The sequence below is a fragment of the Pezoporus flaviventris genome, unplaced genomic scaffold (genome assembly GCF_033815535.1).
Source record: "Pezoporus flaviventris isolate CSIRO_AGI_PZ_B2104156 unplaced genomic scaffold, CSIRO_AGI_Pfla_v1 ptg000036l, whole genome shotgun sequence".
Classification (NCBI taxonomy): Eukaryota; Metazoa; Chordata; class Aves; order Psittaciformes; family Psittacidae; genus Pezoporus; species Pezoporus flaviventris.
The window spans coordinates 7435140-7452743 of NW_026892584.1; the positions used below are offsets into that span (position 1 = coordinate 7435140).

Genomic DNA, 17604 nt, shown 5'->3' on the forward strand with positions numbered 1-17604 from the left:
AAAATTCCCTAATTCAGGCCTCACAAGCCCATCCTCTTCCCACATCTGAAAGCCAGAAGATGATTTATGGTAGACCTGGGATCTTCACTGCCACAGAAAACTCTGTGTGTACTCCAACAGGAGCCAGGCCATGGAAATCAAGGCACACAGGACCTTGAAAACTGATTATTGGTTCTGGAGGGCTTACTAGGGCTGCTTTAGTCTGTATTAATAGCACTCAGTATTTTCCCAGCTCAGGAGCCTTTATGAAAATACGGAGTTAAGCCACAATTACTACATTGCTCTTTGGGCAAAGTCAAGGATATCAGCTTTAGTGTTTGACATGGCTGTATAGCATTATTATGTGTTTACAATTCTTCATGTTCTTTCCCTTATTCCTCCTGTATGCTCTCATAGTTTTGATTTTGTTATTCATTTATGCCCTCATCTTAATTCTGCTGTCAGCTGTGAGTTTGCCATTTTCTCTGTGGGTAGCATACCAAGCTCCTTCTTTGTATGAGGAAGGCAAACATTTAAGGAAATATGCATGACTTCATTAGGTAATAGACTAGTTCCAGGACTTTTGTAGCTTGTAGGACATTTCATTAGCTAGAGGAACAGAGAACTGAATGGCTTCCTTTGAAGAACTGAGAAGGTTTCATGCCCAGTAACCACTTACATTCCTTCTTGGAATGACAAACTAGATCAGAAAGGTGTAATGTTTTCTGTGGTGTCTACAGTAACTTTCTGAGCTGACTCTTTGTTATTTCTGCAGCACTGGGGGCTATAAAATCTTATTTGGTGTTCTGTGACTGGGCACCAGATGTTCAGGTGGAATCTAAGTGCTGCTCATCTTATCTTTAAGAGCCATCAGTGTTGTTAGGCAGGCAGTTTTGGTAATACAACAGCCTTAAGAGAAGCCTTTCTTCGAGCTCCTGAACAAGCGTGCATTTCAGTAGAGTGCTCATATTTCAAAAGCATAGTTGTTATATGGTGAGAGGGGGCACTACTTGCCAATGCTGACAGTTTTATGGAATATATTGCTTTTTAATTTGCTCTGTGCTTAGTTGTTGCAATGAAGAAAACTTTCCGCTTGGGAGAAAAGCAACACTATAATGCTGTATTTTATTAAGGGTATTTTAAATTGCCATTTTAGCTTTTTATATATATATACTTTAATTCCTTTTAGGTACATAACAGAGTTACTAACTTTTTCTGTTATATATATTGTCATGTCCCAGCCAGTAGGCAGACATTTGCCTAAGGACATAGATTAGTCAACTTGCTTTTGAAATTTTTTTATTCAAGGTTTTGTTTTGGAATATACAACCACTGTAGAATATATTTTTGTGGACTAATGTCCATCCTGAATGATCAAGTCTTCCTGGGCAGTAAAACAGTTTAATTGGGATGAAGCTATACTAAATAGTGAAAAAATGAAAGGAGAGTCATAGCAAATATGATAAAATACAGTCTAATTATTATTAAATATTATAAAAGACCCCTAAATCTTCAATGCCCTGGTTTTCATACAGAGCTTTAAGTAGCACAATTATAGAAAACTACTCAGTATTTCTAAATACATTACTGCTTTAGCATTTCTGCTGATTTAAGAAAATTAACATGCTCACTGAAAATGGGTGAAAGATGGCTGAAATGCAAGAAAGAAGCAGTGAATTTTGTTTTCCATTGTGCTATTTTTATCTCATCTTAAAGTCACAGTATGCTCTTCTCTACAGTCTTTCTAAGGACAGGTAGCACTGACTAGTTGTCACCCTCCATGATGGTATAAATAAATAACATTCTGTCCATGAGCTGGATGCCTGGACAAAGTCTTTTCCTGCTCAAGCACATCTAAAAATGTTCTGCATTTGACTTTTGAAAAGTTTTTGTAAGCAAATGACAACAAACTTTTCCTTCCTTCACTATCTGAAAACCAACCTCCTTCCTCTTTTATTTCCCCAGCGTGTCAGATTAGGACAGGTAAGAAATCTAGAACTGAGTGCTCCTCATAGTTGTAAACAGGATAATAATTTTTCCTTTTATAGAAGCATGTATTCCTTCTGTAACAAGCAGTATTACGTTGAGATTGCTTTGTTTTATATTCAAATACTTTATGTAAGTGTTATCAGATAAAGTGATTATTTCCAAACAACATAGCCTCTAGTTTGGGGTCAAAATGGATATGAATGTGCCATGTTCTTTTTAGTTGCTGCAGATACTTATTTTCTGTATATAAGCCTGGGGTTTTCTACTTAAAAGGAGCATCAAAGTATCCTTTCAGAAGAGTTCATGCTCAGATTCACCAGTGTAACATATACAGTCAGGCATCTTAGTAGAGTTTAAGCACTGTCAGAACAAGGGTTTAGCCAAACCCCTTATCATTCAGGGCCTTCTTGACTTTAAACATCATCTTAGACTCTACATAGAAAAATATGAAATATGTATGGTTTTGCACAGTATGTTTATGTATAATAATATATTCCTCTCTGCATTCCCACTTGTCTCTTCAGTGTTGCTAGTATTCTCACCTCACCTGTGAAGTTGTGGAGGTATAGCCTAATAGCTTCTGATCTGTTATTCAGGCAGACAAAGAATTAATGTGTAGTGAACACATCCATTTCTAGGTCTAAAATCAATAAATGATGTTTCAAAAAAAGTCAGAGGTGGAGAAAAACTTTTAAATCAGAAGGAGAAAATGGAAATTTTTGCTGCTTTATTTTTTGCAGGCTCTGAAGCTGAGACTTTCTGTCTCATTTAAGATTTGAAACCCTTAATACTATTATTCCTCAAGTTTCCACATCCTTTTCTCTGCTGTTCCATTTTTTCAGGGCATTTGCTTTTCCCCCCTTTTTTGTCTTACATGGGAGATTGTAGGGTCAAAGGAGAGCAGAGACAGATGTTACTTTACCATAAAAAAGTGTTGATATTTAAATATTGCCTAATACACAGTGAAAGACTTTGAGAGCAATGTTTTTAATGAGAAGAATATTAATGGGTCTTTTAGAAGTACATGCAGTACTACTTCTCAATCTGAGTTTCTTGAATACTGGGGAATTTATTACTCCTTGCCAACTGCTTTTTGTCTCTGCTTGATGTCATGAAGACTGTGGGATTTCTGACTGCATTTTGTTAAATTGCTGTCCAGATTTTCCCGTATGTAGGGAAGACAGTATGGGTAAAAAGAACAGGAATCTTGAAGTAGAGTTTGAGCAGTGCAGGTCATGTTAGGTGCCTGTCTTCCTTACATCTGACAAGAAGTATTAGACTAACTCACTGCAGGTCAGGGGAAAGGTAGCTGATGAGAAGTCCTCATTTGTGCTTTTGAAACCTCTCTTCTTGGAACAAAAGTAGTGTGAAATGAGGAACTCCATCTCCCAGTTGGATCGGAAGAGGGATATCCCTTCCACTGCTGGGTCATCATCAGCTGGTCTTTCTCAGGGAAGAAATGCTTGGGACACCCTGGGACTCCATCACTTACAGCATTTTACATGAGCAACCAGTGTCAGGAGCAAAGTCAGGCTGTCTGCCCCTGAAAGGTCTCACTTCAGTAGACTTAAGTTTCCTGTCTAGTTCTTGAAAATTATTTTCAAGATCAGCAGCAAGTAATATCTGATTGTCTCAAATGGTTCAAATGCATGCTCACACATCCTTTCTGCAGTTCAACACAGTTTTTAGATTTACATACTGCGGATAAAAATGCAACACAAAGCCTTTACATAAGAACAACTAGGTCATAAAGGGATCTGCTCAGTTTTCTTCCACAGGTCTCCATTAATATCCAGCTCTGATGTTAGTATAATGATGGCTAAATGTGTGGTTAGAATTGCCTTCCCTCTCAGTGTGAACTGTGGTTGGAAAACTATACACTTAAAATTATTCGATCCTTTCCAGTATTGACTAGATCACACTGAGAAAATATGTTTTCAACTGATAGAGATGTGATAAATAACGTAAGTTATTAAAAAAATCTTAAGAAATTAAACAAGAAACAAGACTCCCAGTAACAGATGCAGAAAAGGAAAATTAGGCCAAAAGTCACATGACTGTATCTGAACTTTAACCATGCCATTATATAATCTATATCCTAATTAATTTTCTGTGTGATCACTTCCTTGATGTCCTTTCTTTCTCTTTAACTAGTTATCTCAGTCTTTGCATATACATTTGAACAATATAGAACTACAAGTAACAGTATTGACTAGAATTAATGTGGTCAGTGTTATAGATCATTACATCTCAGGTGTCCAAAACTGACTTTCTCTCTTCAATACTACATTTTTTTTTGAGACAAAATGCCTGTTTTGTTACAATTATGCCTTTTGCATTTAGATTTGATGCAGGGTAAGACATTGTGCTCCAACCAGCAAAGCAAAAGAGTCTGTTGGAAGAGTAAAATCTCATCTGAGTTGAAGAACTCAGCTGTTTTTTCCTAGCTTAGTGTGGTGAGGTTTTAATTCCTGGGATCAATTCCTAATATTGCTGCTGCTCTGATTTTGAAGGAGCAGTTTAACTTGCATTTTTGTTTAATCACCTGTAAAGTTGGGCAAACATTGCAGTTACTCAGTGTAAAGTCTCACTGGGGGGAAACATCCTTTGTCAGCACAATTGCAGTTATATTCTGCCCTTGCCTGCCAGGTTCACAGTATAACAAGGCTGGTGCTGGGCTGTTTACTGCAGAAACTATAAGCAAGAGAGGTCATTGCAGGCTGTACCAATCATGAAGCTGTAAGTCAGAGATGACTATGTATGCATTTTGCTGCATTTTTCATCTTTTTGTCTTCAGCCCTTTAGGATATGAGAGAGCAGATTTCAAACAGCTGTGAAGTTTTGCTGCTGATCTTTTTTTCCAAAACTAGGCAGAATCACTTCCTAGGTGAAGGCTGTGATTTCGGTCTTGGTTCTGAGAAAGTGTGCTTGTAAACAGTGTTTCTACAGATTAGAGTTTCTTGTTGATTTATCCTCCACAAGTAGAAAGCTATTTCTTCTCGGAAGGCACCAGAAATTACTAGTTCTTTGCACTTTCTGCCTCCTCTAAAATGGTAGTAATTAAGTTTCCTCCCACGTACTCAAACCCTGGTTCCAATTAGACTTGTTTCCTATGACTGTGCATTGGTTTATGCCAGAATTGCTTGGCTATAGGGAGACCAGACGTCTTAGGTGTCTTTGATTGATTGAGTCAGTTTCAAAATCTAAGAAGCTTTCTAATACTGTGAAGGAAGTTTGATAGATAATTATTCTTCCCCTGCCCCACTTTACATCTGAAAGACGGAAAAGTCTGTCCTTGGAAGTGAGGGAGGAGACCCATGCAGGATTCATTTCCTATATGCTTCTTCGAAACAAAATATGAGGGAATCTGTTTTTTCTGCCTATTTCTTAGCCAGATTAGCAATATGAAGTTCAGTAAATAAAAATGTAGTAAAGACATCCATTCCGAAGATTCCTTTAGTTGTAGTCTCCACTTCTCAGCCTCAGCATTCCCTGTCAGTGCCAGAATAGACCTAGACTTAGCAAACTGATTCTGTCTCTGTTAGTATTATTTTATGGAGATGTTTGCATCTTTCAATCAGGTGACAGAAACACCTGTTGATATGTGCTCTTTTGCTGTTTCTGTGTGGATTGATCTCGAATTGTGAAGTTCAGAAGTTTTGAATTTACATTCAGAAACAAAAGCTCCATCTTGCTTCCTATTAGTTGTCAGATGCCCTTTTGGGGCATTCACAAGATGGAGCTTTACAGACACACTCTGATTCATCCTTATGTCATTTATTTGAATGAATTATAAAATACTCTAATAATATTTAGAAAAAGAATTTTACTTAGCATTGAATCAGCATTAAAGGAGTAATTAACTAAGAGAATTAGCAGTTCTATATTGATCTACTTTGCTACTCAGTTAAATTACTTGCTAAGTCTCATTTTATGTATGTCCTTCTATTTATGTTGTAACTGTCAATGAAAGCCTACTGAACGATATGCCTGTATTATCAATAAAGGTATACTAGCATCACATCTTTCAGCTTTGCAGACACCAACCTGTCCTCCAAGAGCCCCTTTAACTGGCTAAAATGTGTGCTTTCATCTTTCAAATCCTATTGCATCTTTCTTCCTGAGTAGCTGGTTTCACAATAATGAGAAACACTTTTACATAGTCTTGAATCTCCCATTAAGGGAAAGTTACCAAAGAAGCCTTCTGTTTCCTATGTGCTTTCCCTTTGTTAAATAAAGCTTTTGAGATTTACAATCTCAGTGTATGTATCTTAGTTTGTAACAAAGCATTTTCATTCAGTTTTAATTTTTGCAACAAAAGTTCAGTACCGTTGTGACTGGTTAGTGAGCATTACTCAGTTGTTTAGAAAGTAAAGCCTTACTATAGTGTTAGTGATCACTTGTTTAGAAAGAAAAGCCTTACTATAGTGTTAGTGATCACTTTATTTTTTAATTTATGTTTTTTTTTAGCAAGAGAATTCCCAAGTTGACTGTTGTTTTAGGGATTTTGAACAAAACTGTTCTAAAGGTTCTTAATTAACCATGGTTTCTTGAATTTAAATCACTCTTGACAACTGAAATTCCTATGGTTCAGTGCAAAGCAGACTACAGAACTGAAAAGGATGGTTCATCATTGACAAATTCAGTATGTTTCAAAGGCTGGGTGAGTGAAAGCAAACTATGTGGAACTAAAATCACTTTCCAAGTTATAAAAATAGATTTTGTTTACTGGAGTACCCAACAAGATCAATGTTGCCAATTTTATAATAATGGATGATAACATCACTACAAGGAGGTACCTGTTTACTTATATTGCCCATAAAAATAAAAATTTTTAGTTAGGTTTTAGATTAATTTCCAGGGCATCTGTGAGAATAGCAACATGAATTTGTACTGACATTTGAAAAGTGTGAAATAGCTCGATTATTTTTAGGTTTATTAAGCTGGGAATTTTCCTATGGATCTGAAGGGGGATGCTTTCCCCTCAAATCTATCTGCATACTTTGTGTACCAACAGGTGATTTAAAGGTGAACTTTTAAAGCTTCTTTAATTTGGGTATGGTTTTTACATTCTGAAAGTTAACTACTTTGTCTCCTCGTCTTGTGAAAAATCTTAGTAGTCCCAGTGGAACTGTCTGAATGTTATTATTTTGATAAGTTAGTGCCTCTTCAAAAGGTGCTAAACCATAAACTGGTCAGAATTCTTTTCCTGGCATTTCATGTTTTACTGTGACTCACTACCACGTGGTTTAGGTAAATAGTGCATAGCACATATTGTTAACAGGTAGGTGATGAACACAGGGATAAACACCAGAGGCCTATTCCTGTGGTTGTTTTGAATAATTTGGTTTTCATCTGGTGTCAAAAAATGTATATAGTTCATTATTTGTTGATCAGGTCTATTTTTCTATGGTGTACATTACTACAGTGGTTTTAGGGCTGCCAGTTCTCACAGAAAACCAGGTACCACGTTTATCAGAGTCCTGACATAGAGAAACACCTGCAATTTTTGATGGATATGGAGAACAGAGACTAGAGTGTGCACTGGCCTGGGTTAGTCTATCGAAGAGCTCTCACAGAATACAGATATTGGAGATCCATGGATCTAGATCTAGCTCCAGAACAGATCTGTTCAGCAGACATCCAGGCACTGAGTCAGGGAACTATGCTGAACTATGCCCTTGCAGCACCTGAGACACAGTTTCTAAGGCAGTCCACTAAAAATACTTCATTAGTTTTGACAATAGAATGTAATGTAGTTGTTTCATTAAAAAATTCCACATATGATGAAGCAACTTCTTTCATTTTTTGGTATTTTTTTTTCCTCTGGAAAATCCCTGACAGTCTTTGCTTAATAGTACATCTGCAGATGCCACATATCAAGATATCACTAGTGTACTGGAACTTGTGGGTGGCTACAGCACAGACTTTCTGCAAGGTATGATAGCGTTGGCAGATGATCAGAGCTCATGTGTCCTGTCTTCACAATATGTTCTTTTTTATTGAGCTAACTACAAATTCAGTGAATGGTTTAGGAATTCAGAAAACCTGCAAGAATCTTAAATTGTCTAAGGTGCCAGTCCTTCACAATCTTGGAGTGTAATTTTTACAGGCGATGTCTCGAACAGTTGAAGCATTAAAGAAATTGATGCTAAATACTACAGTTGAATGGGAGAGATTCCATGTTAAATATTTTCAAGTCTCTCAATGGTTTTAAAATCATTAAAATTCTAAAAGAGGCTTTGGAATGTCTTTTTCCCAATAATTTTCACCTATTTTCCTGGTGGAAATGAGGCTTAGGTGGTCACTTTCATCTGTATCTGGGGGCTCCATGTCTCATAATAACTGGTTTGCAGATTCAACAGGACTACACTCATTTTTGAGAGACTACTTAAGGTTTTATGACATTTGAAGCCAAACAGTGGGAAAAGAGAGATAAAAACTGCATCATGAGCCTAGGTATGATTAGACAAAAAAAAAAAAAAAATCTATTGAGGGAGAGATGCCACTGGAAAAGTTCTGTTTATGGTTTTTGATCAACTCTAAATCCAAGAGAAATGAGACTTCATTAATACCAGTGCTCACAGAAGTGTTACTTTTCAAAGCAAATTGAATCTACATTTAAGTTTGTGTTTTCCTCTAGAGAGTTCATCCTTAGTATTAAACTTCCTCGAACTTTGGTCTGTATTGCAGAAGAAATTTTTATGGAAGCTGTATGTATACTGAATTTTAAAATAGGCAAGTATAGGCAAAATAAAGCATTTAAAGACAACTCATGTTCAGCTTGTCTGTTACATGTTTAGGTTGTGCTATTTCATGTTACTTTGTTTGAATCACAGGAAAATGTGAGTTTTTTTGAGGAAAGAAAAATGTATCCATATTGAGAGAGCTATCTATGCTTTAACTGCCTTTCAAGTCCTATTAAGATTTCTAAAAGATAATGTAGGTGGAACTTGATCGTTATTGATGGTAAGGGTCTTTTATAAACCCCTCTGGAGAAAGTTGCATATAAACCCGTTAGGCTAGTCCATAAATACATTGCAAAATATAGGGGCCACATAATCAACGCAAAGGAAGTACAGATATAACTTCAAATATTTTTGGTGTCAAAAGACACACACAAAATATTTTTATGTATGAAAATACTTATTAGACAAAATAACTTGAAGCAGTGGAATAATTGGCATGTATTCAAATTGTGGTTAATTGAATTCTTCATCTGTGGCTTAGAGAGCCACATGGGGTACAGATTCTGCATAGAGGAAGCAATTTTCATTAACAGGATATAATTTAGAATGAGAAAACATATACACTCTGCCTGAAACACAGCTAATAATTAATATGGAATAAATACATAGACATGCACTGAGTTACCATATTTCTACCTGTCACTCTGTAGAGTTTCAGCAACTCATTTGCATCCTAAGTAAGTATATTTATTCAGAGAGATGACACTGTAACACTACCTTCCAAACTGGAAGACCTTTATGTCACAGCAATGAAAATGAGTCATCCTTGTTATTAAAATGGCAAAGTGAGGTCAGAATGGTGGTTTGATCTCATGCCTACTTACGTCTGAGAAGTCTGCTTGTTTTTGAACTGACACTGTGCTGTTAAAAATCTGATAACCAGTCTCAAATTGATCATTGAGGCTGGTCAGTTTTTCTTAACTCGAACAGAGAAATTAAAACCTCTGAAGAAATAATATTATTTATATTTTGTTTTCTAATGCTCTATAACATTTATCATTTGGTCCCTCACATATGCTGTTAATACTGAGATGTGTTTGCATGCAGAAAGCAAGTTATTTGGAGGATAAAGTTAAAAAGACTGTCTTGCAGGATGTATGAGAGAAAGTATAGGATATCAATGAAGGAAATGGGTGGTTGAAAGCCAACAGCTCCACATGATTCTATCTCTGTCAACAGCTCTCTGCATGACTGTAAGCAGGTTGAGTTACACCTAGTCTTGAAAACAGTGCAGTTTTAGATAAGAAATTCTGTAAATAAGGATCTCAAAATGTGCTTTGGCCTTAGCTCAGGAAAGTTATAAATGGATTTTTAAATCCATCTCATTTTGGGACAATACTTTGACATACACACAACTTAAGGCTTCAATAGAACAGAAAAATATTCCTTAAATTATCCCTTTAATCAAAGCTCAAAACTTCAAATCAATTGTGAGGATATCTCAGCATTTCAGCTGAACCCTGAAGCAGAAACTTAGCAATAGCTTGATGCTTCCGAATATATGCCATTTGCTGCACTGCGCCTGAGCTGAAATGTGACTACAGAACTGTTTCCTGAGGGTGGGCAGCTCCTGGCTGAATTCTTTGTAGGACTCCATATTTTTTCAGTTGGTTGGTATTTATAAATTTTTATCTTCCTCCTTCTAACAATTTGACCAGCGAACAAATCTGCTGTGTAGATCTCTATATGACAGATTTCTATGCATGAGTATAGGAGCATGAGAAAAAGAGGTTTTACTTTTCTTGTTTGGATTTCAGTTAGCAGTCATACGTAAGATAAAGACTCCTGAGAAATCACAAAGGTGGGAATAGATGGTTGACCTACAAGAATGCTTTTTAATCTTATTGGGCTTGCCACATTTCTGTCACAGTGCTATTTAATATTACTGAACTGTTGGGCTATACTTCATATTTTCTTCCCTTTTTAATAACAGGTGGTAACAATCTTGGCAAACATGTCTGTCTTGGACCAGTGTGCTTCAGAAATCATTCAAGGAAATGGTATGTATTTTAGCTGAATTACATTCTGTATTTGCGGAGAATGTGCGTAGATGGGAAAGTAGTGGTTACAAGGCAAAGGAGAAAGGCTTCGTTAATTAGGTGGTTTTGCATCCTATCTCTGCTGGACATCACACACTGCTGCAGGATGCAAAATGAGTGCTTGGGATAGTTCTATGTAGCTGAAATAAATTACCACTGCTTTAGAAAACTTTGTATGTATGACCATACTGCTGATGTTCTCTGTGTGTGTGACATTCATAGACATAAAGCAAGGTAGTACAAAGTGTTTTAGCAAGCTTTGTTTTGGTAATGACATTGCATAAATTGGCAATTCTTACACATTGAAAGATGTCATCTGATCCTGAGCCATGCATACCTGCATTTTGTGCCACTTTTTTTCATATTTAGAAGTAGTATAAATTTTGACACATTATATTTTTATTACTATGCAGATGTTATCAGGTTTTTTCCACACTTCTTTAAATATCATATTATGACAAATTTGTTATATTGAAAAAAAGAAACCCTAGGTGTTACAGGTCCACCAGAAGTCTGAGAAGTTACATTGATAAATCTGTGGATAGGGATAAAGGAAGACATAACTGCCTTATTAATACAGCAAATTCATGGCCAAGAAATATTGTAAGACAGTTTTTAGGGTTTTTTGTTTGTTTGTTTTTTTTTGGTGGAGGAGCTTGGGGAAGGAGCAGGAGATTCTAACTTACAGTGCAGCTTCACATGTTGCTTTTTCTGTCCTAGGAATATCCCATCCAGACTTTTTAAATTAAAGTTTGGGTAGGAATGGTTTGTATTCATTTGAATCTCAGACATGGCTGATTACAGGTGAGAAAGGGTTTCAGAAAGCATCTACATAGATGTGGGTCTTGAAATAGAATTGGCCAATTCTTACGTAATATTGGATTTGGAAACTTCCCGCATTTCAATGGAAACTTTGAGGTCTATGCGCACAAATATGGCTTCAAGGATCAGGCACAACTAATTTGCTTGATGTGATCCATGTGTGCACAGAGGTAGTGTGCATTTGATGTCCTTTTTAAGGTGGATAGGTGTTGAAGTTAGAAACCAAGTGACAATCTTGAGGTTGGATTGATCTGGATACTGAAGAAATTTAATCACAGGTAATTTTGCAAATTACCAGACTTCCCTGTCCCATGCAGAAGACAGTGCAGTGAGGGGGAGGAGCAAGGCAGGTTAGCATGGTGATTTCTTATATGATCTCCTTGTTACATGGGAGGGATGGGCAGCCCCAGAGAGAGGTTGCTCAGGTCCTCATGTTGGTTCCTGCAATGCCTCTGGTCCAAGCTCCCTGTGTTCCTTGACATTAAAGAGCGGGTCCCAGACCTCTTGGTGCAAGCACGTAGGACTTCCTAACCCAGAATATTTTCTAGAAACTGTTAGCAGGACCCTAACATTTCCCAGACAAGACCCTAGGTGCCTGTAATTGTAGAATTGGGTAGAGAATACCCTGTTAGTCTGTTTGACTTGTACTGTTGTTTTCTGATTTGCTGTTAATACCCACAATCCAGACATGCCCTGGAAGCTTTTGCACTCCTTTATGGTTAACAGATTATTTATTTGTTAACCATAAAGTCTATTTCTTTGAGCACACCTAAACCTGTTTTGTTACTGGGGGAACAGGTATGTGGTCATATATTATTTATTTCTACTACGGCAGAAACTTGATTGAAGTTTATAAAATTATACTAACAGCTCTGCCAACTAGGCCTAATTCATGCTAGCTACTGCGCTATGTGGAGGTGTACATATGAATTGTCAAGCACAGTGTGATGAAATAAAGTTTGTGTATGCATTCTATAATGGAAGCTCACACAGAGGCATTTGCCTCCAGGCTTTTGAGAAGGGTTGACACTCATCTTGTGTAGAAAGGCTTTTTGTTTCTGCCTGATGTTGCGGTAATCAGATGCTGGTCAGAAGCCAGATTCACGAACTGAGAAGGATCCTTGAATCCTGGAGAGTTTAGATATATTTTCTTCCCAACTCTGACTTTTTTGTATGTCGATTGATTATTATCTAGCTGCATGATTCTGATGCTAATTCTCTTAATTATGTATGCAAATGTTCTAATTGTTAAAATCCTCTGATGCTACCTGAAGTAATCTGAATGCCTAATAGCATATGGAGTCTAATAGCACATAATTTTCCTTACATTTTAAATAGTCTAGAAAATAGAAATCATCACATTTTCACCTGTTTTTGTGGTGCTACAGTAAGAATATCAACTTCTACAGGCAACAGAAAGTTAATGAAACCATTTTGACATAGATGACTATGGCCTCTGAAGTGAAGAGTTAGTTGCACAGTAAACTCCAAGAAGAATGTCATCATTTCCTTCATTAAAGGATTCTCCATTCTAAAATGCCCTTAAAACATTCTGAGATAGGAACTTTTGAAGGCTTGCTTAAATATGCATAAACTGCGATAGAAAGTTTTGCTTTCCTTTAATTCAACTCAAAATTTCATGTGAACATCTGAAACATTCATATTTTAAAGTTAGTGATTACCTTCAGGTTAGCTTAGAAGTAAATAAAAAATTGCATTTAGTTGACTGAAATAAATTTGTGAAATCTAAAATACCAAATTGTAGAAGAGTCAAGAAGTTAAGAGGGAAGTTAGTGCATTTTCTGGTTCCAGGAATTCTATAACTTCCTACTGAAGGCAAACTTATGCACAGAGCAGATGTGACTGAATGCTGATGGCCAAATTACCATCCATATATATGCTTTTGTCATGCCTTATTTTGTGTGTATTTTACATAGCTTGTTTTTTGCTTTTACCTTTTTGAACTGAGTATTTTTGTTGGAGAGAGGATAACAATGGCTCTTACATCCTTCTAGGTGTTCAACTTTTAATGGAAATGCTCTTTGAAAAGTCATCTTCAGGAAATTCAGCAGAAGTTGCTGCTTGCGAGCGGGTCCAGCAGAAATCTGCAGTTACACTGGCACGACTCAGCCGAGATCCTGAAGTGGCAGATGCAGCTGTAAAACTTAGCTGTAAGGATGTTTCCTAGCTTAATGGCAGACTAAAAAAGAGGGTGGAACTGCCAGTCATTGAGAAGCTCTTTTTTTTTTTTTTAATTTTTAGCCTCCTTTGGTACACTTTCTGCAATAGAAATTACTGTACAATCTGTCCGGAGAGTGACTAAGGAGGTCGCACTAAATGAACCTCTGGCTCATTTCCCAGAGGAACCTGAGGTGCAGCACCCACCCAATACATAGCTGTGGCAGACTATGCCAACTGATAGTGCTGCCTACTCCATTTCTTTATTTAAACCCTTGTGCAGCACCTGTTAGTGGACAGAAAACTTGGACCCCAGCACGTTCGGATGTGATAAACCTGACAAGAAGGAACACATTCTTTTGGCTGGAGTTTTTTCATAGGGAAGAAATGGAGGTCACAACCTCCGCTCTGAAATAGCAATAGTGGGTAAAAACAGTGTATGTATTTATTTATACATTACAACTATTAGTTATGTCTGCTCTGAACTGCATAGCTCTGTGGACAGTCCCTTGAGTATTTAGGTATCATCTTTGCATTAGATATCATATTTGCTAAGAAAGATATATACAAAACATCTAAAGAAAACAAGACTTCATCTCAAAATAAGGACTTTGTTTTCTAAATTATTTCTCCTGATACTCTTGTGCACTCAGGTATTCCTCGCCTAATTAAACTTTGCAGATCACCAACCGAAAGAAACAACAGTGATTCTGTTTTAGTGGCATGTCTGGTAGGTACATTTCAATTTTTATTTCATACTTATCCTGAAAAATGCAGAAAAAAACCAGTCCTTTAGATTTCAAAAGGCATAAGTATTTCAGGAATGAATTCATACTAGTGTCTCTTAATTTTGCCCTGAAATGTAGTCCTGTACGATGTCAGTTACTTATCCCCTGATTGAAGATTTAAGTGCATAAGGAAAAACGGCTTCATCTTCACATTAGTGAGCACTGGAACACTTCAGAATTCAACGTTTCTGTAATTCTTAAATTCCATTCTCTGATGATGATATGTTTGCTGCATTAAGCCTTGAATCACAGGGGTAGCAAGCCCTTTACCTGCATGCACACATATGGATGAAAATATGTAGAGGCCAAAGGACATGTAGAGGAAAGGACATGCCTTGCTTTCACTACAATCCTCCTTTTTATCTATTTGAGCCTCCAAGACAATATAGTGTTCAGCCAAGAAGTGGCCAACAAAAGGTTAACACTTTCTGTGCTTGAGAGAAAGATCCCAGCTGCTGGCTCTGCACTGTATGGACTGTGAGCCCCAGTCACCTCTCAGAGTTGAGTAATTTCATCTAGCATTTTGCAAGACAAAAGTGTTCTGTGGGCATGGGTGATGTAGGGTTAGGAGACAGGCGTTGATGAATGAAGACTGAAGAATATTGTTTGACAGTGCTTGTTTATTTTTAATGTAAAAGTACAAATTTGTTATTGCAGCTTTGATTGACTGCTGACTTTGTACCAGCACATGAGAAGTTTTGCTTGTTTAAGTAGGATTCATTCAGGATGAAGAGAGTATGGGAGCATAAGAAATGCTGTGTTTATTCTCCATACCTGCCAAGAAGGCATGTTAATTGTGTATGGCTACAGCAGAGGCCACAGAGTGATTGCAGCAAACCAGGCTGTGATTTTTCTGTCTCATTGAAGTTGTTGCTGCACATTCCTTGAATTTATGCCTGTCACTTGCGATGCTACCTGCCTGCCTGTGTCACCAGTTCTGCTTCTCCTGATATTTGGTAACTACCTGATGACACTTTCTGATAAACATGTGACACAAACATTGCCCTTGGGACATTAGCTGCTTCAGGCTTTGATAAGTGTTGCTACTAAAGTCTGAGGGATTGTAGTATTTGGTGTTTTTAGCTTAGTTGTTTACTTTTTGTATTCTTTGAAGCAGATAATTAACTCTTGTGTTAGTGCTGCACTGACAACCAGCACAGAGATGAGCTGATTGCAACTATCAGATCTTGCTAATAGAAGCCAATTTTTATTCTTGAGAAAAGCCAGCCTGCTTTTCAGTTGCATGTGTCATGTCAGGTTCCTAGAAGGCATCTAATGGTTGTATATTTTTTACCAGTGAGAAAAAAAAAAAACAAAATGCAACCTTCTTAGAAGGGGAGATTTTATGAAGATAATAGTAACATCAATGTGATTTTTATTGTGCAGCCTCATAATCAGAACAACTGGCAGTTTTATTTGTTCCCAAATGGTTTGAAATTTATGGCTTCTTTCTACTAAACTAGTATCTAAAAGATTTCTGTTACAGGCATTGCGTAAAACTTCAGTAGCAGATGTTTTCTGAATCAGATGGCTTATAGTTCTCATAAATAAGACAAAAGCTGAGAGTTGAGATACAGAGGCAGCATGAGATGTGCAGCAGACTGGAGATAGGTTTACAATCAAAGTGCTCTGACTCTCACCTCTGTGTTCTTTGGCACCATGCTGTCCCTGCTGCTTTGTTCTAAGAGTAATGTGCCCAAAAAGAACTGTCATTTAATAGCTGTATTTGAGGGGAAATTAATCTTGCAGATGAAGACTGTAATGGGAGATCAACAAATCAGAAGAGTCTATAGACTAGCAGCATTCAGTTTTGAGTCTTGGCAATTATTTGGAAATAATTATATGGAGTCCTGCAATGAAGACTTTGTCAAACCTTAACAGTATTACAATTGTGTCATTTTGTTTTTTAGGCAGCCTTACGGAGACTAGCAGTTATGAGTCCTGATGGACTTGAAGATTCAGATTTTCAGCAGCTAGTGAAGCCCAGACTTGTGGATTCCTTTTTGCTATGCACAAATATGGAAGAGAGCTTTGTATAAATGTGAGGCAAAAGCATTTTAAAAATAATCAAGATGATAGGTATACAATGAGATAATACACATACGATCTTATTTAGTTTTAGTTCTGTTGTTATTTATGACTTATTTATTTTAAAACCATAAACATGTGGTTTGTAGGAGCAAAGAAACAGAATGAACGAACTTGTGTCAGTGAGTTGCAAAATTTTTTATTTCATTTTCCTGCCAAGACACATCAAGAAATCTTATTGCTGAGATCTAACAAAATGTTCTTGTCTTGTTTAATATAGTTGAATCAAGGTAACAAAGCCAAGAATTTGGTTCTCTGATGATAAATGCTTCTAATAGCTTTTTGTTGCTGATATTTTTCTACCCTTGGAATATTTTGCAGGTTTTTTTTTCTTGAGAAATGCTTTAGTCTCATGCATTTGCTGCATTAGAATTAAAATAATCATTCAAGCTGATGGTATATACTTTGAAATGAAGGGGATGTTACAGACCAAGTCCAGTTCTTAAATGTTGTTATTTTTTAGTAGAATTATGAAAATATATAACTGTGATTAGCTGAGAGACTTTGTCAGAAAGTTTTCCATACTTGCTTGAAATGATGTTAGAGGACATTCTTACACCATGTAAAGATGGGCTTCATTAGAGCATACACACTTGCAGACAACTCTTTTGTTTACATTTACTGAAATTTCCTAAAGAAATTAAGGGAATCCTAGAAAAATCTTTATGAAATCAAATACACATCATCAATGTGAAGGTATCCACATAAGACTTAAAACTCATTACAAGCTGATAATTTTTCCTTCTTTACAAGCCTTACAAGAAATGGACGTATGTCCAAGTATGTTTTTAATATTCAAGCTACTACTTTTGTGAGTTGCTCATACATACACTAAATAATCAGAACAGATTAATTGCAACTTGCATTTCCATTTTTCTGTTTTTCTAACTAGTCCTGTATTTCTAAAACTGTGAAATGAGACTTTCAGGAGCTCATAAAGTTGACAAATGGAGATTTTACCAATGTATATCA

The 17604-nt window shown here is 36.7% G+C and overlaps 1 protein-coding gene across 1 annotated transcript in view; it reads left to right on the plus strand.

Moving 5' to 3' along the window:
• Window positions 1-17388, plus strand: part of INSC (INSC spindle orientation adaptor protein) — a 104822-nt gene extending 87434 nt beyond the window's left edge. Inside the window, exons 10-13 of the mRNA XM_061464239.1 lie at window positions 10651-10717; window positions 13594-13749; window positions 14410-14486; window positions 16455-17388. Of these exons, the coding sequence (XP_061320223.1) occupies window positions 10651-10717; window positions 13594-13749; window positions 14410-14486; window positions 16455-16583 (429 nt within the window). The 3' untranslated portion in view covers window positions 16584-17388. The remainder of the gene's footprint in view (window positions 1-10650; window positions 10718-13593; window positions 13750-14409; window positions 14487-16454) is intronic.
• Window positions 17389-17604: the final 216 nt, after the last annotated feature.